This window comes from Lathyrus oleraceus, chromosome 7 (genome assembly GCF_024323335.1).
Source record: "Lathyrus oleraceus cultivar Zhongwan6 chromosome 7, CAAS_Psat_ZW6_1.0, whole genome shotgun sequence".
NCBI classification, from domain to species: domain Eukaryota; kingdom Viridiplantae; phylum Streptophyta; class Magnoliopsida; order Fabales; family Fabaceae; genus Lathyrus; species Lathyrus oleraceus.
In genome coordinates this window covers 262189011-262210163 of record NC_066585.1, presented here as the reverse complement: position 1 = coordinate 262210163, position 21153 = coordinate 262189011, and the positions used below count along the sequence as shown (strand labels likewise).

The following is a 21153-nucleotide window of genomic DNA, read 5'->3' as shown; positions in this document are numbered from 1 at the left end:
TTCATATTAAGAACTAGATCTAGTTTTGCATGGAAAATCATTTTCTATGTTGAAACATTATAGGTCATTTGTCTAAACCCTAATTTGAAAGTCAACTTCCCAAGGTCATAACTTGCTCAATTTTTATGAGATGAAATATTTCTAAGTTTCAAAATCAAATTCAAGATGCCTAATTCAACTTTGGTGTTTGGAGTGAGGGCTAATTCAATTTTTATGAGCATGTGATATAAGGCCACATTATAGGTCACTTTTGACCTATACCATTGATCAAGTGATTTTTCCAAACTTCAAAAATGAATAACTCTATCATTTCAAATCTAAATGACATGAAATTGGTGATCATTTTGAAGGTATTTGAGAGAGATACAACTTTGATAAAGATATTTTTCTCATTTGAGGCTCACATAAAAAGTTAAGCAATGTGGAATATTAAGACATATGGCTTGACACTTAAAAAAATTTGTGATATGTTAAAATTTCCAAACTTCCACCTCAAAATTCATCATGATACAAGCTCCAAATGGAAACGTGTTGAACATGAAAGTTGTTCCTCTTGATATAACCTTTCCAAAAAGTCCAAGTTCATCCATTTTGGACAAGAATTACTAGGGTTGCGCATGGCATGAACATGGTATCATCATTTGGCAAGATTGAACTCCAAACATCCATGCATAATTGCCTAGCATTCCAACATGACTTCAACCTTGCTTGGACTCAATTATGGATTAGATGGAGTGATTTCATTGGCCTTTGCACACCCATACACTCATGCATCACACATTGCTAATTTTGGAAGTTCACTTCAAGTGTGCAAATATCAATTGAATTGGCTATAAATAGAGCTCCATTTGCTCAGAATTTCACACACATCCGCGCTAGCTTTGATCCCAAACCTCTAACCCTCTCACTCCAAAGGATAATCCTGAGAATTTCACTTGAAATTGAGTTTAAATTCTCACTGTTTTGAGATTCAAAACTCCAGGGATCCAAGACCTTTTGAGCATTCATTTCTTCTTCTGCAAGCATTTGGAGTGAGATCAAGCACGAGCCAAGGCAAGAACAGCTGAATCCAGACCTACATTGAAGGTATTTTCCAGAAATTTTAATCTCTTAGATTCTTTCTAAATCTTGCCCAATTCTCTTGTTTCTTTGGTTGTCTGAAGTCCTACCAATGTAGGCAAGAAGATTGAGTTGCTTTGAGGTCAAATCAAAGCAACTCAGTTCATGTACCTTAAATTTCAACTCCATGTATCTCTCAATATATTTGGAGTTAGGATAAATTGAGGTCAGATTCGTGCTCATTGCCATTTTTACTTTGAAATCATTTCCTTCTTTTTAATTTTGGTGATGGTTATGACTGAACCAGTCCGGCGAGGCTCGCCTGAGAAGGAGGGGTTAAACACTTTAAAAAATCAAAATGGTCCCCTTTGACTTTTTAGGTCATTGGGGTTGACTAAATGTCTCATACGATCTATGGGCATGTTAGTGATATGAACCTTAAGTTAGGACAAAGGTGGTCAAAATTTGGGGTACGACAGATGCGAAAGCCGGTGAGGGTATCTTCCTCAGATACTCACAATCTAGTAAAGCTTATAGGGTTTATAACAAAAGGATACTTATTATTGAAGAGTCGGTTCACGTTACTTTTGATGAGTCTCTTTTCGAAAAATGTTGGGAAAGGTGTTTCATTTCATGATGTAGGTGTATCTTCACAAGATATTCTCAAGGAACCCGGTGATGGAATTGATCAACCTAAAGCGGTGGAAAATGAGAAAGTTGAAGATGGTGATTGTGAAAAGAAAAAGAGGAAAAGTCCAACTGCAGTGGATGACCTTCCTTTGACTTGGAGAACATCCAAAAATCACCCTATTAACAACATACTTGGAGACATAACCAAAGGCGTGGCAACATGCTCCAAGATAAATAACTTTTGTTATCACTTTGCGTTCGTTTCACAGGCTGAACCTAAAAACGCTAAAGATTCATTACTTGATAATCATTGACTTATGGCCATGCAAGATGAACTAAACCAATTTAAAAGGAGTGATGTTTGGGACATTGTCTCTCGTCCAAAACATCATCAAGTAATTGGCACAATATGGAGTAATAACCCAAAATAAAGCCTGACTAGTGGGTTAAGGTTATAACCAAGAGGGGGGCATTGACTATGAGGAGGCTTATACTTTGGTTGCTCGCCTCATGGTTATACTCCTTCTACTAGCCTATGCTTGCTCCAAGAATTTTAAGTTATTTCAAATGGACGTGAAAAGTGTGTTGCTAAATGGTTATTGAAGAAGTGTATGTAGCTCAACCTCCCGATTTTGAAAATTATGAGTATCCCAATCATGTTTTCAAATTAAAACGCACTTTGTATGGTCTCAAACATGCACCTATGACTTGGTATGAGCGACTTAGTAAGTTTTTTTTATTAATAAAGGGTACTCAAGGGGGAACATAGATACTACCCTTTTTATTAAACGCCATGGAAATGATACTCTTGTTGTTCAAGTTTATGTCAATGATATCATTTTTGGATCAACTAATATACAACATGTCAAAGAGTTTTCTAAGCTTATGTAGGGTGAGTTTGAGATGAGCCTAATGGGGGAGTTGATTTACTTCCTAGGACTTCAAATCAAGCAACTCAATGAAGAGACATTTGTTTGTCAAACCAAATATTGTAATGACTTGCTAAAGAGATTTGGCATGGAATATGCAAAATCGATTGACACTCCGATGCCTACAAATGGTAACTTGGAGTAGAATGAAAATGATAAGGATGTTGATGTAAAAAAGTATAGAGGTATGATTGGTTCTCTTCTATATCTCATTGCATCTAGGCCGAATATTATGTTTAGCGTCTGTATGTGTGTCTGTTATCAATCAACTCCTAAGGAATCACATTTAAAAGTTGTTAAACACATTCTTAGGTATCTTCATGGTACTTCTAGGTACAAGCTTTGGTATTCCAAGGAAAGTGATTGTAATTTGGTTGGTTAATACCGATTTTGATTCCGATTGAGAAATTTATTCATAAAATATTGTGTAAATTGCAAGTACAATTATCTTGTTCTCTTTCATGTAAATGCATTTGCCATGAAAATATTTTCTCAAGATAATGAAATCTCTCTAGGATGGATTGCAAGTGCAGAAAAAAATTCTCTTGGTAGGAACAGATAAGTTATCAGAAATTTAAAAAGATTTGTTATTCTCCAAGAATCCATTGTCAAAATCTAGATTTGTTTAAACAATTTATTTTAATATTCTGTGTAAACAATGTAATTTAAAAAAAAAATTCTCCTCGTTTTTTTTATAGAAACCAAAAGGTGTATGGCACTTGGGATGAAACATATTTTATTATATTTTCTACTTTTAATATATAAAAGTTAATTACCACCATAATTACTTAATTACCCTAATTACAATCCATAATACAACTACTTTCATGTTCCTATAAGTAATTTCGTACTAAACTCTATTTATACTACTAAAAAATATTACCGTTATTTTATTGTTGTTGCAATCTTATCATTCAAAAATGAAATCAATATTCTGAAATTAAATTAATTATTATTGTAGTTTTTTTGCCAAATATTATCGTTACTTGATTTTCTTTAAATGACAAAATGAATATTTAATTGTATAATTATATGTTATTAAATTATAACTTTAAAATTAAAAATAACTATTTAATATAGTTGATTAATATTAATTGAGTAATTTAATATTATTGTTAATTTACCTACCAATTAATTATTATTATTGTTATTATTATTATTATTGATATTTACCCGCCATATATGATAAGAATATTTTTAAAATTTAAATAGTATATTTATTATTTGATTTGATTTGATTTAATTGAGATCCAAACTCTATAAATTAAAATCGGTTACTTATTATGAACAATAATATAGGGTCATTCCAATGTCAATCTATTATTAATTGAATTTTACATAGATGTAATTTTGCAATAACACGCTGGCATATTGAATCTTATACCGTTGTTATCTTTGCACTAACATATTTTATCCTTTCAACAGAATAATTATAGTAAATACGTACATTCTGTATACCGAATTATAATAAAAATGTATTAAAATCAAAAGCAATAAAACTGTTTAAAGTAAATAATATATAAAAGTTAATTACCACCATAATTACTTAATTACCCTAATTACAATCCATAATACAACTACTTTCATGTTCCTATAAGTAATTTCATACTAAACTCTATTTATACTACTAAAAAATATTACCGTTATTTTATTGTTGTTGCAATCTTATCATTCCAAAATGAAATCAATATTCTGAAATCAAATTAATTATTATTGTAGTTTTTTTGCCAAATATTATCGTTACTTGATTTTCTTTAAATGACAAAATGAATATTTAATTGTATAATTATATGTTATTAAATTATAACTTTAAAATTAAAAATAACTATTTAATATAGTTGATTAATATTAATTGAGTAATTTAATATTATTATTAATTTACCTACCAATTAATTATTATTATTGTTATTATTATTATTGATATTTACCCGCCATATATGATAAGAATATTTTTAAAATTTAAATAATATATTTATTATTTGATTTGATTTAATTGAGATCCAAACTCTATAAATTAAAATCGGTTACTTATTATGAACAATAATAGAGTCATTCCAATGTCAATCTATTATTAATTGAATTTTACATAGATGTAATTTTGCAATAACACGCTGGCATATTGAATCTTATACCGCTGTTATCTTTGCACTAACATATTTTATCCTTTCAACAGAATAATTATAGTAAATACGTACATTCTGTATACTGAATTATAATAAAAATGTATTAAAATCAAAAACAATAAAATTGTTTACAGTAAATAAAAATATAGAATAACATCTTAAAATTCTATTCTATTTGATTATTCATTTACTTATTACTAATTTATTTATTATATAAAAATATATCAAATAAAATTTTAAATATATGTTGTGTCATTAACATTTATTTCAACTTTTGATTTATTATTGATTTTTTATTTCAATAAATTTTTCTTTAAATATTTATGATCATGAAGAAATTAGACTATATTTTATTTACTGTAAACAGTTCTATTGCTTTTGATTTTAATACATTTTTATTATAATTCGGTATACAGAATGTACGTATTTACTATAATTATTCTGTTGAAAAGATAAAATATGTTAGTGCAAAGATAACAGCGGTATAAGATTCAATATGCCAGCGTGTTATTCCAAAATTACATCTATGTAAAATTCAATTAATAATAGATTGACATTGGAATGACCCTATATTATTGTTCATAATAAGTAACCGATTTTAATTTATAGAGTTTGGATCTCAATTAAATTAAATCAAATCAAATAATAAATATACTATTTAAATTTTAAAAATATTCTTATCATATATGGCGGGTAAATATCAATAATAATAATAACAATAATAATAATTAATTGGTAGGTAAATTAACAATAATATTAAATTACTTAATTAATATTAATCAACTATATTAAATAGTTATTTTTAATTTAAAGTTATAATTTAATAACATATAATTATACAATCAAAACGATGTTATATATATGTAACATCAAAGGTTGGATCCTTTTCAGCATTTTGCCACACACCTCTATCAAATTTATATACTCTTTTTTTTTCCAGGTTATTAGGTTTGTAATTTTATAGTCATCTAAATTTGCAGTTACATTAATTTTTGAAATTTTTTTCAGTGAAAATGAGTAGAAAGGTTGATTCTGTGAAAGACATCAATGACCCAAAAGAAACTTGACGTCTTGCTGTTCGAATAATGGATGTTTGGAGTGTTGTGAATAATAAGGGTATTGAACATTTGGAGATGATTGTTATGGATTCCTTGGTAAATTGATTTTCTTTTTTTAAGTATATATTTTTGTATGATAGTTAGTAATTACAACAAAATGCTTTTTTGTATAACATATAAAAAGAAGATTATTTTCATTTTGTTAGGGTGATCGGATTCAGGTCCTTATTCGTCATGACCATTTACTGAAATGGAAAGAGGTCATTAAGGAGAATATGACCTGCATTATAAACAATGGCAGTGTCTATAACAATGATTTTCAGTGGAAGGTATGTGATCATTCAAAAAAATTGTGTTTCTTGGTGGTACCACAATGAAGGCAATCGAACTTCAAAATATTCCACCTAAAGGATATTTCTTTAAAGATTTTGGTGAGATACTTCAAGGCAAATGCAAAACCGATAGACTGGAAGGTAATTTAAATTCTATTATAACTTATATAACTTATATATTTGCAAACACATTCAATAATGAACCTTACTTTAATGTAGATATTATTGGTGCTGTTAGTGAGATAAACCATATCCAATCCAACACTCCGGGGAAGAAAGTTGTTATTTCTGTTGTGCTGAAAGATTTGAAGTAATGCGCATTGTTTTCATAACTTATGTGTTTGATAAATTTATATATTTTGCATCACTGAATCCCATCATATAATATTGTTTATTTATATTGCAAAATAGGAGTAATTGCATAAATTGCAATTTATGGGAAATCTATGGATCAAAATTTTTGGCTTACTACAATGATCCTAAAAACAATGGAGCTATTGTAATTTTGCTCACTCATGCAATGGTAAAAGATGGTCAAGGTGTTACACTATCAGACTTTATAAATACATAGCTGATTTGTATTTTTCATTATACGCTCAATAATTTTTATATTAATTATACAATTTACAGTGTCAAATGCATGGAGTGGTTCCAAATTGTTGATAAATGAAGACATCCCTGAAATTCAAGATTTTATGTCTAAGTATGGATTTTATTTATTTATTTATATTCAGATTATTATACATAATTTTTAATTTCAAAAACAATCTTATTTCTATAGGGTGCCTACTAATGAACAGAAGGAGAAGCCTACTCAATCTGCAAAATCTCTTTCTAATTGGTCTGGTGGTTCTCAGTATTCGCCAGTAGAAAAGTTTGTTCATAATGCGAAATGTATGTCCTTAAGTCAGTTCTGCAAAATCAAACATGTAAGTTGAATACTATAGAGCCGAATTTATCTTTACTATTACAATTATATTGTTTGCTTTTTGAAATTAATATCATTTTTGATTTGTTTTTAGGAAACTTTATGTGTTACTGTAGCAACCACATTGAAATTTGCTGTCTCAAAGTATGGATGGTTTTATTATGGCTGCACAAGGTGTTCTTCGAAGGCACCTAATCCTGAAAAAGCTTATGAATGTTCATGTGGGCAAAAAGTCGAACAGCCTATACCAAGGTACATATAATCTAGATGAATTGCAAATAAATTTGGTAATGGATTTGTTATTAATCATATTATTTTCTTCGTTTAAAATACTATAGGTACAAGATTGAGATATATGTTAGCAATGGTGAATCAAAATATCGATTTGTATTCTGGGATTCCGAATGTGTTGCTATACTTGGAATGACTGCTGAATTTATGCATAACTCTATGGTGGAGGTACATTGTTATACAAAGTTAAAATGTTAATAGTTTATCGAGTTGTAAAGTTCAGATTATCAGTCATGGTTGATATTTTATTTTTCCATTAGAATGGAGAAGATGATCCAATGGTTATCCTGATGAGCTTGAAATGCTGTTGAATAAGAAAATGGCTTTAGAGTTAAGGTGCAGCCAACGTTTTCCCAAGCGTTTGTTTGGAAGCTTTGTGATGATGAAGCCTTTGTTAAAGAGATTGAAAATGACTACATAGTAGAAGACGTATAATATTCACTTAATTCATGTATTATTTAAACATTTAACAAGTATAATAAATATTCGATGTTTCAATGTGCAGAATCAGTCTAAAACTGAATATGCAAAGTTGGTCCCTAACAAAGAAAATTTGGAAACTTCCGCAGTAAGTATCTTCATTTGTTAACATAATAATTTTCTATGATAAATATTGTATTATTATAATTCATTTTATATCTGACAATTAATTTTTTATATTGCAAGCAAACATTATCTGCATCTGGTGAAAATGATCCAGAATCAATCATTCTAATGACTCCGGTTAAGGATGTTGTAATTGCTGACAAGGGTGAAGAAGTTGATTTTGAAGCGTCTGGCGCTACGCAATTATCAGGCACCAAACCATCCAAGAAATTAAAGATAGAACCATCTTCTTAATTAGAATTTTCGGAAATTTGATATTGAAATATATTTTATGAACTTTTTAGCACCAGAATGAGTTTAAGTATGAAGTTGTTAAGAACATGATATGTTTTGGTTGTAGGATGTGTTCTTACTTTTTTGAAGTGTTTATTTTGTGGGATTACAATTGACATTTATATTTCATGTATGGTTTAAAGGATGATAATGAGTATTTAATTCATGTGTGTGAAATTATTCAAAATCCTATGTTGTTATGTTGAACATTGTGTTTTGTGTGTTCTTTCAACTACAAAATTTATATGAGTATCATATCTTCAAATGTTAATAAGTATTTTAGATTGATAACAAAATACGTTGTTATCTTATGAAATATGTGTATACGACTAAATTATAAATAGATTATTGCATGTCATGTTTGGTTTCAGCATGCCTAATGGTGTTAGAAATTAAAAAAACAATTACATAAAAATTTATTATGAAATCCTTCAAAACTAATTATAGAAAACATATAGAAACACATTTTTTTACAATTTTTTTCAAAGTCTAATACATATGTTAAAATTGCAGGTAGTTCAGAAATGTTGGAGCAATGTTTGAATCTTGCATTCAACTGAATTAAGGATTTATAAAAAAAACAAGGTATAATTATCATATACAGTGAATTATCTTTTGATTGGTAATGAAAAATCTACACTGTTTGTTTGAAATGATTAAGTTAAGCATGCAACTATACTTTTTACCAATCTCACGTCATCATATATAGTATTATAACTCAACATATTTAAATTATTTATTTTCCAAAATATAGTTGGGGGTTGAAATGAATAATTATGTCCACTGCCTCCTTTCTATTGGCTAGGTCAGTGGAGTATTAAAATAATTCAGCCGTAAGATAATTAATATTATGCATGATTTGTAATAACTCAATAAGAATATCAATTCTTTATACATTTAGTTGTACAAGAAAATGATTGTAAATAATTAAAGTGGGCTAAGAAAATGGGCCCCACTAAATCCCACTATATATTATATAAAATATAATTAAAAAATTGATTCAAATATATCAAAATACATTAAAAGAGAGTTTTTCATTGGGTAAGGTGATGTATGATATGAGTAATTTTCAATGGGTGAATTATTTTATGGATTTGAGATAAAAAGAGAATTTTGAAATCTTGAATTATGGTGTGGATTTGGAATAAGAGGTGGATTTCCAAAATATGGGGTGTTTTGTTGATTTGGGATACAAAGAGGACTTCCATCATTTTGCATAAAATTAGAGCATGTGTTATGTTGATTGAGGTTCATTTTCAAATGAAATGTGTACACACAAAAATTAAAATAAAATAAAATAAATTGGTCAAATTTAGACTAGATATGAGTGAAAAATGTGATAAAATAAATTACATATTTATACTACTAAAAAATATTACCGTTATTTTATTGTTGTTGCAATCTTATCATTCCAAAATAAAATCAATATCCTGAAATCAAATTAGTTATTATTGTAGTTTTTTAAGGTTGCGGGCAGGTTTTTAATCATCACTTCCTAAAAGGTTGCGGGCAGGTTTTGTATAAACCCAGTTTTTTAAGGACCAAAGAATTGTATGAAGTTAAATCATTTTTGTTGCTGGACTTATTTCTCACAATTTTAACTAAAATTGTGAACCTTTTGTTTCAATATCTTTTGTTGCATTAAACCTTACTGTATCAATTGCAATTAATTTCAATATTTGGTAATATTCATTACTATATTTTAAAACAAATGAAGTTCTGGTATTTCTTTTACATGGTTTATGTATTTTGGTTAAATAATCATTTATTATGAAGGTTAATATTTGCGCTTTTATATCTCAAATTAGTAACAGATTGGAAAATTTCATCTATTACTAAATAAATATATTTTTATTTCTTATGTCCAAAATCTCAATGATAAATGGAATATTTATTCATAACATTAACAATGGAATGATTATTATATATCAATATATCAATAAATTGTAAAAATATTTTTGTATTATATTTTTTGATTATTTCCTTAATATAGTATAAAAAAAATTAAGCAAATTATATTACTATAAATTAATAATTTTTACTTTATTATGTCCCAAACTAGAAAAAGTTATTTGTGGAAATTTTTTGAACCCATTTATTAATCATTTAACATCCATTACATTAAAAAAACTCTTATGCAATAAATTTGTGTACGTTGATCCAACCATATATATATATATATATATATATATATATATATATATATATATATATATATATATAAACAAAAAAATATATTATATTTTAATTTTTTTAAAATAAATTATTGCACTTGCGCGACCCGTGCAAACGCACGGGTCCTTTACTAGTTTATTTAAAAAGAAAAACATTTAACTCGATTTTGAGTAATAATCAGGGGAAAATATATGTGTGTTTATTAAGTTTATTCACCGTGGTTGAACAAATCTTTGTCGTCCAATTAATGAGTATCAATGCTCAAGACATTGTCATTAGTGATCCGCGTGAAACATTCAACCATCATTATAAAAACATTCTGAATATTAAAAATTGATAATGAAACATTTGACATGAAAACTTTAAAACTTTAAAACGTGTTTATTTTATTTGGGAAAATTTCTCTAGGATGGATACAAGAGCAAAAAAGTATTTAGATTCAAGGTTTGTGTTTTTAAATAATCATATAATTAAATATTTATATATTTCGTTGACATATCAAATAATTTTAAATTGATATTAAATTTTATAGAAATGATCTATATGTGTTGAAGAGTTATGAAATATGTCATATTATTAAATTTGATATGTTGTTGTCATTTAATCTTAACTATATATATATATATATATATATATATATATATATATCAACCCAACTGCTACTAAGATCAATTATTATCAAGAGTTCAGTGGTTCTCCTCAAGATAACCATATAAGTAGGTCAACCCTATCAGATATTTATCTATATATAAAACAAACTACATCACCACTCTCTCATAATAACTTGAAAGAGGAAACTCCAAGCACTATTGTTTTATGAAAATGGAAGAAACAAAATGGATGATACCCACTTCACTCTTCCTCCTAACTTTCCTCATCCTTTTGAAATTGACTCAAAAGAAACAATCCAACAACAAAAAACTCCCTCCATCCCCACCATCTTTACCACTCATAGGCCATCTCCACCTCATCAAACAACCCTTACATCGAAGTCTCCACAACCTCACAAATACCTACGGCCACATCTTCTTCCTCCAATTCGGAACACGCAACGTCCTCGTCGTCTCTTCACCATCCGCAGTAGAAGAATGTTTGTCAAATAATGACATAACATTCGCAAATCGCTCCGTAACACTTGCCGGAAAATATCTCAACTATAATAATACAACATTAGGGTTTTCTTCTTACGGTGAACTTTGGCGCAAACTACGCCGTTTAACAACTATGGAGCTTTTCTCCAACAACCGTCTTGCCATGTTCACGAAAGTTCGAGAAGATGAAGTGAAATTTTTGATTAAGCAAATATTTGAAGGGTGCAAAGGAGAAATAATGTCAAAAGTTGATCTCAAAACAAAAACTTTGGAGCTTTCTTTCAATACCATGTTGAGAGTGATATCTGGGAAACGATACTATGGTGAAGATGATGATGCTGCCTTAGAAGGAAAAGAGTTTCAAATTTTAATGAATGAATATATAGAGCTTCTTGGAAGTGGGAATTTGAATGATTTTTTTGCAATACTAGAATGGATTGATTTTCAAGGGAAGAAAAAGAAGATGGTGAAGTTGATGAAAAAGATGGATAGCTTTCTTCAGAAGCTAGTTGATGAGAAACGGAGAAATTGGAGCAACGACCAAAGAAATATGACGTTGATTGATGTTATGTTAGACTTGCAACAAAAGGAGCCAGAATTCTACACTGAGGAAATTGTGAAAGGTGTTGTTCTGGTGAGAATTATTAACTATACTACTTTCTTTCTTGCACACTAAATCTAGTTGAAAATTTCATATACAGTATTAAAAATAACTTATAGAATAATTAATGTGTTTATTTTGTGTATGATCAATATTATTAGAGTCATAAGGACAACTTGTTATTAATTTGATATGATTTGCTTGACCCTACAAAAGACAATCGTATCTTTCAAAACGCGTAATTATTGTGAATGAATAGGACTAGTAAACAATGCAATTATAGACCGACACTCGTCATTTACAAAATCAATATCTATAGTCATTTTTATATAAAGAACCACCTTAATTAATAAGTCAATAAGTGTCATGCTATCCTTATTCTCCTTCCATCTTTTTTTTTTTTAAGCATCACTCTTGATTCTCCACATGACTTTCAATATTAAAATATGAGGTCTGGTATTCTTACAAAATTGACTTGTAGGGTGATAATTGTCTCCACTTATAAGGATATGCCCAGATTATATATTATCTGATGCGAAACTCTTAACACATTCCTTCACGCACAAAACTTGACATTTAGAGCCTAAAAATAAATGATGGATAATCCAATTACGAAAACCTGATAGCATGTGTCATACTGGATCTTAAACCAGTCTCTTTATACCATTTTAAAAAATATGGTTGACCTAACTCAATCTTATAAAATCGGCTTGTAGGATGAGGATTGCTCCGACTTATAAACACATATTCACCCTTGTGTTGAAATCTAAGATCTAGTAGGCAAGATGAATCATGATATTAGTGTCAAACCATAAGTTAGAGCCCAAACAGGTACTAGCGTTGACGTGATCATCATTAAACCAAAATGGATAATTTAGAAATTCAAAAGTCAACTAGATCATAAGTTCTAGTAATCAAATCGAGAACAATACTATAACAATGAAACTTGAGATAATGGAAAGCAAGGTTACAACCTATGATCACATACATATGATAATTGTGTCTCAGTTGGTGATCAAACAGGTTGTTGGACAAAACTCCAAAGAAGTTGTGAAATGAGTATGTGGTCATAGATGTGGACTTGTATAATAAAGGAGTTAGTGGTATCCTCGTAAGATGAGTGAGAAGGTTGATTCTTTCAAGGTCATGGGTGAGGTCTATGGGGGATTTGTTTATCCCAACATGCATAATCCTAGGGATGAATTTCCAATCTATTTCCATGGATACTTTAACAATTTATTATTTTCAATATGCTAAAGGATATGAAGCATGTTAACTACATTGTTTAATTCGAATAGAGCTAACTGAAAGGTTTAGGAAGAAGGTGAGAAAGTGTTTCGTCTAATTTCATGATGTTGAGAACTCTTCAATGGGAACAAGTTATATTCATCCTCGACTAAGATAAAAATAGGTGGGAGTGGGATGCAACGACCAAAATTATTTTTCTTCCAAAGTAGTATAAACATAAAGAATATCTCATGGAAGAATGTGAAGAATGTTAGTGTGTGAGGCATTTTTAATGAAGAGAAAAAGAGAGAGAGAGATTATAAAATAAGGATTGATATTATTGAATTATGATTGTGATACAAAACTAAATTATAAAGTATCTATTTATATACAACAAAGTGACTTGACTACTAAGTAAATATAATAAACCTTAAACCCTAATTAACTTTGGGCTTGGGCTACACACAACTTAGATTATATTGCATATATCTCAACCTACCCCCCTATAATCTAAGTTGGCGAACACACACTAATCATAGTCGATATGAACTATTCCTAATTTCTTTCTTAAATTCAGGAATCTGTCGATCTTCAATTCTTTGGTGAAAATGTCGGTCAATTGTGTTTCACTTGAGCAATGTCTTACTTTAAGTTCACCTCGATTTACCTTTTCCCTTAAGAAGTGAAATCTAATGTTGATGTGCTTACTCATTCCATGAAAAACTGGATTCTTCGTAAGATTTATGGCTGACTTATTGTCGATTTATAACACCAGAGGTTTCTTCACTTCGACCTCAATATCTTCCAGCACAAATCTGATCCAAATTACTTGATACACAACATATGATCCTGGTATATATTCATCCTCACATGATGACAATGCCACCGCATGTTACTTTTTCGAGCACCATGAGATTGGTGCACCAAATACTTGAAATAAATAACCAGCTGTGCCTCTTCGATCTTTCTTATCTCCACACCAAACAACATTTGAATAACAAGTAACCATAACTTCTTTGCTTTCAGAGTCTCGTCGAAATAGAATTTCATAGTTTATCGAACCTTTTAAGTATCTTAGGATTCTTCTTATGTATGACACCCTTGGTTCACTCATGTATTTGCTCACTATTCGGACTAAGAAATCTATATCAGCTCGACTGTTGCACACATATCTCAGAGATCCAACAATTTGTTTGAACAAAGTTGCATCGACTACGTCTTCCTCTCCATGCTTTTCCAACTTCAAATTTGGTTTGACATGCGAAGATGTAGGAGTCGAGTCATCCATCTTGAATCTCTTGAGAATATCTTTGACATACTTTATTTGATGTAGCATCATACCTTGCTTTGACATTTGAAATTTCATGCCTAGGAAATAAGACAAGTTTCTCATATCTGACATTTCAAATTCCTTCTTCATCAGCTCTTTGAACTTCGACAAGTTCTCCAAGCTATTTCCAATTACTAACAAGTCATCGACATATAAGCAGATAATTGTTATATTTGTGCTACAACCTGAACATAAACACCATACTCATATTTTCATTTGATGAATCCCAATTCGACTAAGTATGCGTCGATTTTCTTGTTCCATTCCCTAGGTGCCTGTTTGAGGCCATATAGCACTTTGTGAAACTTATAAACTTTTCTTGATTCCTCTTGTATCACAAACACAGGAGGTTGTGTGACATAGACTTCTTCGTCTAAGGGACCATTGAAAAATGATGATTTCACATCTAAGTGAAATGTTGACCAGCCTTGCTTGCATGCCAAGGCGACTACTAGTCGAACAGTCTCCAATCTTGCTACTTGATATATACTTTAGAGTAGTCGACTCCTGCTTTCTAAAGAAAACCTCAAGCTACCAAGCTTGCCTTATGTTTGGCTATAGACCTATCAGTATTGTGCTTCAACTTGAACACCCGCTTCACTTTGATAGCTTTTGTATGTGTTGGCAATTCGACTAACTCTCATGCGTTGTTTCTTTCGATTGCTTGTAAATATTCGACAATAATTGACTTCCACTATTTATTGTTTAAATATTCTCTATAGCTGATTGGTTCAGCACAAGCAAGTAAGTAAAAATGAACTAATTCTCCATCTGGTGTGACTTCATTATCACTAGTCATTTCATAGTCTTGAAGTCTTGATGGACGAGCTATAGTTCTTTGAGGTCTTTTACTAGCTACACCATCTTTAAGTTCGACTGTGTTGGGCATGTCAGCAACTTCTTTGACTTCGACTAGAATATCAACAATATATTCGACTTCGTCATCATTACTCGCTTCGTCAAAATCATAGCTCATCAATTGCTTTTTATTTACATCACTAGAATTCCAATCCCATGCAGAAATGTTTCCAATCACAATATCTCGACTCATCGCGATCTTCTTATTAATTGGATTGAACAACCTATATGCATCAATTTTATGATATCCTACCAGAATCATAAGTTCACTCTTGTCACCAAGCTTCCTTCTTCTAGCATCGGGAACAAGCTTATAACAAATAGATCCAAACACCTTTAGATAACTCACTGATGGTTGTTTGACACTCCAAACTTCTTTAATAACCTTGTTCTTCAGCTTCTTGTTAGGGAACATGTTTAGTATATAGACAGTAGTGGTGACTACTTCTCCCTATAAGGATTTTGGCAGATTCTTTTGCTTCATCATGCATCTCGCCATTTCCAATATGGTCATGTTTCTTCTCTCTGCAATTACATTATGTTAAGTCATGTAAGAAGTTGTTACCTTATGATCGACAACATGTTTTGCATAAAACTCTTCAAACATCTTGAATGTGTATTTGACACCTCCATCTATTCACAGAACTTTGATCTTCTTCTCACTCTGGTTTTCAACAAGCATCTTGAATCTCTTAAAGAATTATTGAATGATAAGTTGACCGAGTGATTGAAAGTTCAGATGTCCAAACCTCAAATGCCACAACCAACTATTCTTGTGGCCGACAACTAATTTTAAACATTTTACTTCAGTCAAACTGATTATGATCTTGAATGTCCTATTATACGACAAAGGAGATTTCAAGACCAAATTATTCTGAGTGTCGAACAGTTCCAAGGCTCCATCTTTCATAATCATTGAGAAACCTTTTTCGACCAGTTATCCAACACTTAGCAGTTTTCACTTTATTCCAGATATATAGTGTACATCTTTTATCATAACTTTTCCTCCATTTCTCCTTTAAATAACCTTCAATACCTTCTGCTTGCAACGAGCTACTATCAGCAAGTTTGACATTGCTCTTCTTCGATGAGTCGATATCTGCTAACCACACTTTTGGACCAGTCATGTGATTCGATCAGCCGGAGTCGAGGAACCAGATCTTGGAGTCGACATGGTCATCTACAATTGCAGCCATAACCACCATATCTTCATAATCATTTGAATCTTAGTGTGCAAGGTTCGCTCCTTCCTCTTAGCCTTTTTTCACTCCCTTGTCGGTATTGTACCAATAATTCTTGGCCAAATGACCCCATTTTTCACAGTTATAGCATTGCACATCTTTTTCTCTTTGTCTTTCTGATAGGAGTTTCCTTCTCCTCTTTTCGAGGATTCAAAAACCATATCATCGACCTTATGCTTTTGAGGGTTCGACCAAGACTTCTTGCGCTGAGTCTTGTCTCATTTGCCTTTGAATTTTTTGGAACCACCATACTTCTTCCATGTCTGAGCATGCAGTGCTTGTATTGAATCTTGAACCTTTTTTCCTTTCGACAATCCTAATCATGTGCCTCCAACGAACCAACCAAATCTTCCAGTTTCATGGTTTCAAGATTATTGGATTCTTGAATAGCTACGATAATGTGATCAAAGTGAGAGGTCAACGCACGCATTACCTTCTCAACTATCACCTTATCAGTTAGGGTTTCACCAAAATCCTTCGTGAGATGGACAAGATTTTGCACCTTAGACACATAGCCTGCAATCTTTTCATCTTCTCCCATATACATCAATTCATATTATCGTCACAAAGTCTTCAATTTGACAATTTTGACTTTCTCACCTCCTTCATAGTACTTGACAGGAATATTCCATGTCTCCTTCGCCGATTCAGCATGAGATATCTTGTCAAAATTCCTCGAATCTACCATTGATTGAATGCAATGCACAACCTTGTGAGCTTTCTACTTCGCCTCCTTATTCACGACTCTCTGAGCATCAATTGCATTCTCAGCAAGCTCAAGGACGCCATTAGTAACCATTTCTAGGGTTTCATGAAAGCCGGAAAAGGACTTCATATGCTTGGTCCATCGGTTCCAATTTTTGTCGTCAAGAATTGGAAGAGAATTCGGAACTCCATTAGTACCATTCATCTTTGTAGTGATTGATTATCAACCCACATTCCCGAAAACACGATCACCGACGTGTGATTCTTGAAAACACAATCAAGAATCTAACTTTGAGCTCTAATACCAGTTTGTTAGTGCGTGGGGCACTTTTAGTGAGGAGAGAAAGAGAGAGAATATAAAATAAGGATTGATATTATTGAATTATATTTGTGTTAGAAAACGGAACTATAAAGTACTAGTATCTATTTATATACAACTAAGTGACTTGACTACTAAGTAATAAATATAACAAAAGATTAATTATTATACATTGTTAGTGTAAAAATTTAGACTGTCAATTCATCATCATCTATTTGCATTACTTTATTTATGGTTAAAATAAAAATTCAAACTTCTCCCAACATCCAACGTTTATGATTTACTGACTTCTCCCAACATCCAACGTCTATGATTTACTGACTGTGTAAAATTATTTTACACTGTCAATGTATTTCAATTAAATTCATATAACAAACTCTAAATCCTAATTAACTTTAGGTTTGAACCACACACAATTTGTTATTGCATATATCTCAACAAACAATGGTTGGCCGTTTGGATCAAAGAGTTAGTTCACTACTAGCAAAATCTATTTTTCTCATTATACTTAATACTCAAATAGAAAGTGTTAATTAAAAATTGTAATGGCTATTTCGAATTATCATGTTGACTTTATATGCATTTTAATTAACAATTGTGACAATACTTAATTGATTTTTCTTCTTCTAAAGTTAGTTTTTGGATGATAAAAAAACTTAAATTAAAATTTCACGTGATATGTCAAAATAATTATGTAGGTAATGCTTGTAGCTGGCTCTGAAACTTCAGCTACAGCCATGGAATGGGCATTCTCACTTCTCCTCAGCCATCCAGAAATAATGAAAAAGGTTAGGGAAGAGATAAACACCATCATCCATCAAAATCAACTTATGAATGAATCAGACGCTTCAAAACTAAAATACTTACAAAATGTAATTATGGAAACACTTCGTTTATACCCTGTGGCTCCATTATTGATACCACACGAGTCCTCAAATAATTGCAATGTTTGTGGGTTTGATATACCAAAAGGCACAATGCTTCTTGTGAATCTTTGGACCTTACATAGGGACCCTAACTTATGGGTGGATCCAACAAGGTTTGTGCCAGAAAGATTTAAAGAAAGGGAATTAGATAGTGAGATTTATACTATGATTCCATTTGGCGTTGGAAGGAGAGCTTGTCCTGGATCTGTTTTAGCAAAACGTTTTATGGCAAATGCAATAGCGTCTTTGATTCAATGTTTTGAGTGGGAGAGGATTGGTAATGAAGAAATTGATATGGCTGAGGGAATAGGTCTTACAATGCCTAAAGTTGAACCTTTGGTTGCTTTATGCAAGCCACGTCAAGCTATGGTAAAAGTTCTCTCGAATATATAATTTACTATGTATTCTACATATTGGATTATGTGTAATTAAATTAATAAAAGTATGTGTAAAAACATAAATAAAAGTGTTGTAAGATAAACTGAATAAACAAGGACAACCAAAATATTTGGTGTCGTATTTTCTACATGTAGTCCTACTTCGCATATGAATTTGCTAGCATAAAGACAACGATAATACTATGGAGATATGTTTGAAATTGCCCTTCTCTCTCTTTATATATATACTACGAATCAGGATTTGATGACACCAACTGTAAGTTTAAAAGACTTACACCAAATTTCAACCGTTAATATGATTGAATAAAACAGTTATATTAAATGAAAAAAAAAGACATTGTTATTTCTTTTTCCTAAAAAATAGACTATTTATATGATCGTTTGATTTATTCATATTAACAGTTGAGATTTGATTTGTGACGTTTAAATTTAGACTGGATGTCAATGGATCCTCTCTCTCTCTCTCTCTCTCTCTCTCTCTCTCTATATATATATATATATATATATATATCTATATATATATATATATATATATATATATATATATATATATATATATATGAGTTCAAGTTACTTCAAGAGTAAGTTTTTTAACTTACTCCAAATCACATCCTGTAAATTGTTTCTAATCTAAAGTGCAGCAATAGAATCGTACATGTTTTATACCACCAATGCACAATAGAATACAAAAGTGCAGTTAACGAACGTCAATGAGATGTCAGAATAACTTCTCCTTTTTTAAACTAATAAGCATCAATGAATCAAAGTGAAAAACGTGAAAGGTCTCCTTTTTTTCAAGAGTGTGAAACGAAGAAGAAATGCACAATTTTAATTTTTAGGGTTTATGTTCTTTAAAATACCTTTACAATATTAGATTTGCTTTAGGGTAATTTGATCATTAGCCTTATCGGTTTACGCACGTGGAAATAATTTTAAATAAAATTTGCATACATATCAATGTCACATCATCTTTTAAGCTGATCGGGTTTAATGAGGGGGAATATAAAGGAATCTTGAAATATTAGAAGGAGCCAAACTTTTTTTTTACCGTGAGGTTTTTCAAAATGGCCCAAATGGTAGGGGAAAAAGATGTATTAACCCTTTATTTAATGAGATTAATTGAAATACACTGTCAGTGTAAAAGAGTTTTACACCATCGGTTATTTATAGACGTTGGATATTAAAAGAAGTTTGACTTTTATTTTAAAAATCTATAAAGTAATACAAACGGGTGATGGTGATGAACCGACAGTGTAAAACATTTTACACTGACAGTGTATAGTAATTAATCTCTTATTTAATTATAATTAGTATTTTTACTCAATTTGCCATTAAATTAAATATAAATTAAAGATTATGATTTGGAGTAAATTTAAAAAATTTACTTTTTGAGTAAGTTGAACTCACTCATATATATATATATATATATATATATATATATATATATATATATATATATATATATATATATATATATATATATATATATATATATTCAAATTTAACTTGCGTGTATTTTATAAAATTTAAGTTTAGTCAAATATCTAGTAGTATAAAATCAAATCAAATAAAACTAAAATTAGTTGAATGTGAGTAATATAAGTCTCTTTCAAGTCTATTAAGATTCATAAAGGTTGTGAAAGTATAATATGGTATTTGAATCGAACTCTAGTCTCGACAGAGATAGTTTGATATTTTGACAGTAGTTATCCATGTAGTCGAAGTTTGTTCAAGCATGCAGGAATCAAAGATATGCGCGTTGTAGTCGAAGTTTGTTCTAGCACGATGTCAAAATATGCTAACTTGTAGTCTAAGTTAGTATGTCGAATTGGGTCAGTCTATTAGCTCAATTGTTAAAGTTTGTTTGTTGCTTAAGTTAGTTTACTAGTCTATAAATAGATTGTTTCTCTCAGGTTGTTGGGAGAGAGTTTTGGTTGTTCATATTCACTTGTAATCTTTGAATCTTAATTGAGAAAGTGAATAGTAAATGGGGGGCTCTTAAATCACCCCCTCATGCTTAGGACTAGACATTTGGAGTGTGGAAATAAATGGT

General features: G+C 30.5%; 1 protein-coding gene across 1 annotated transcript; it reads left to right on the top strand.

The window, feature by feature from the left end:
• The first annotated feature begins 11073 nt into the window (after positions 1–11073).
• LOC127100746 (cytochrome P450 81Q32) lies at positions 11074–19228 on the top strand. The gene is made up of 2 exons (XM_051038016.1): positions 11074–12129; positions 18475–19228. The coding sequence occupies exons 1-2, from the start codon at positions 11221–11223 to the stop codon at positions 19093–19095; spliced, it is 1530 nt and encodes a 509-aa protein (XP_050893973.1). The 5' UTR covers positions 11074–11220; the 3' UTR covers positions 19096–19228.
• The last annotated feature ends 1925 nt before the right edge of the window (positions 19229–21153 follow it).

Excerpts from the sequence above, each read along its gene's own strand:
- LOC127100746 (XM_051038016.1), top strand. The coding sequence starts at position 11,221 with ATGAAAATGGAAGAAACAAAATGGATGATACCCACTTCACTCTTCCTC. Across the intron at positions 12,130-18,474 it reads TTGTGAAAGGTGTTGTTCTG|GTAATGCTTGTAGCTGGCTC; the intron begins GTGAGAATTATT and ends ATAATTATGTAG.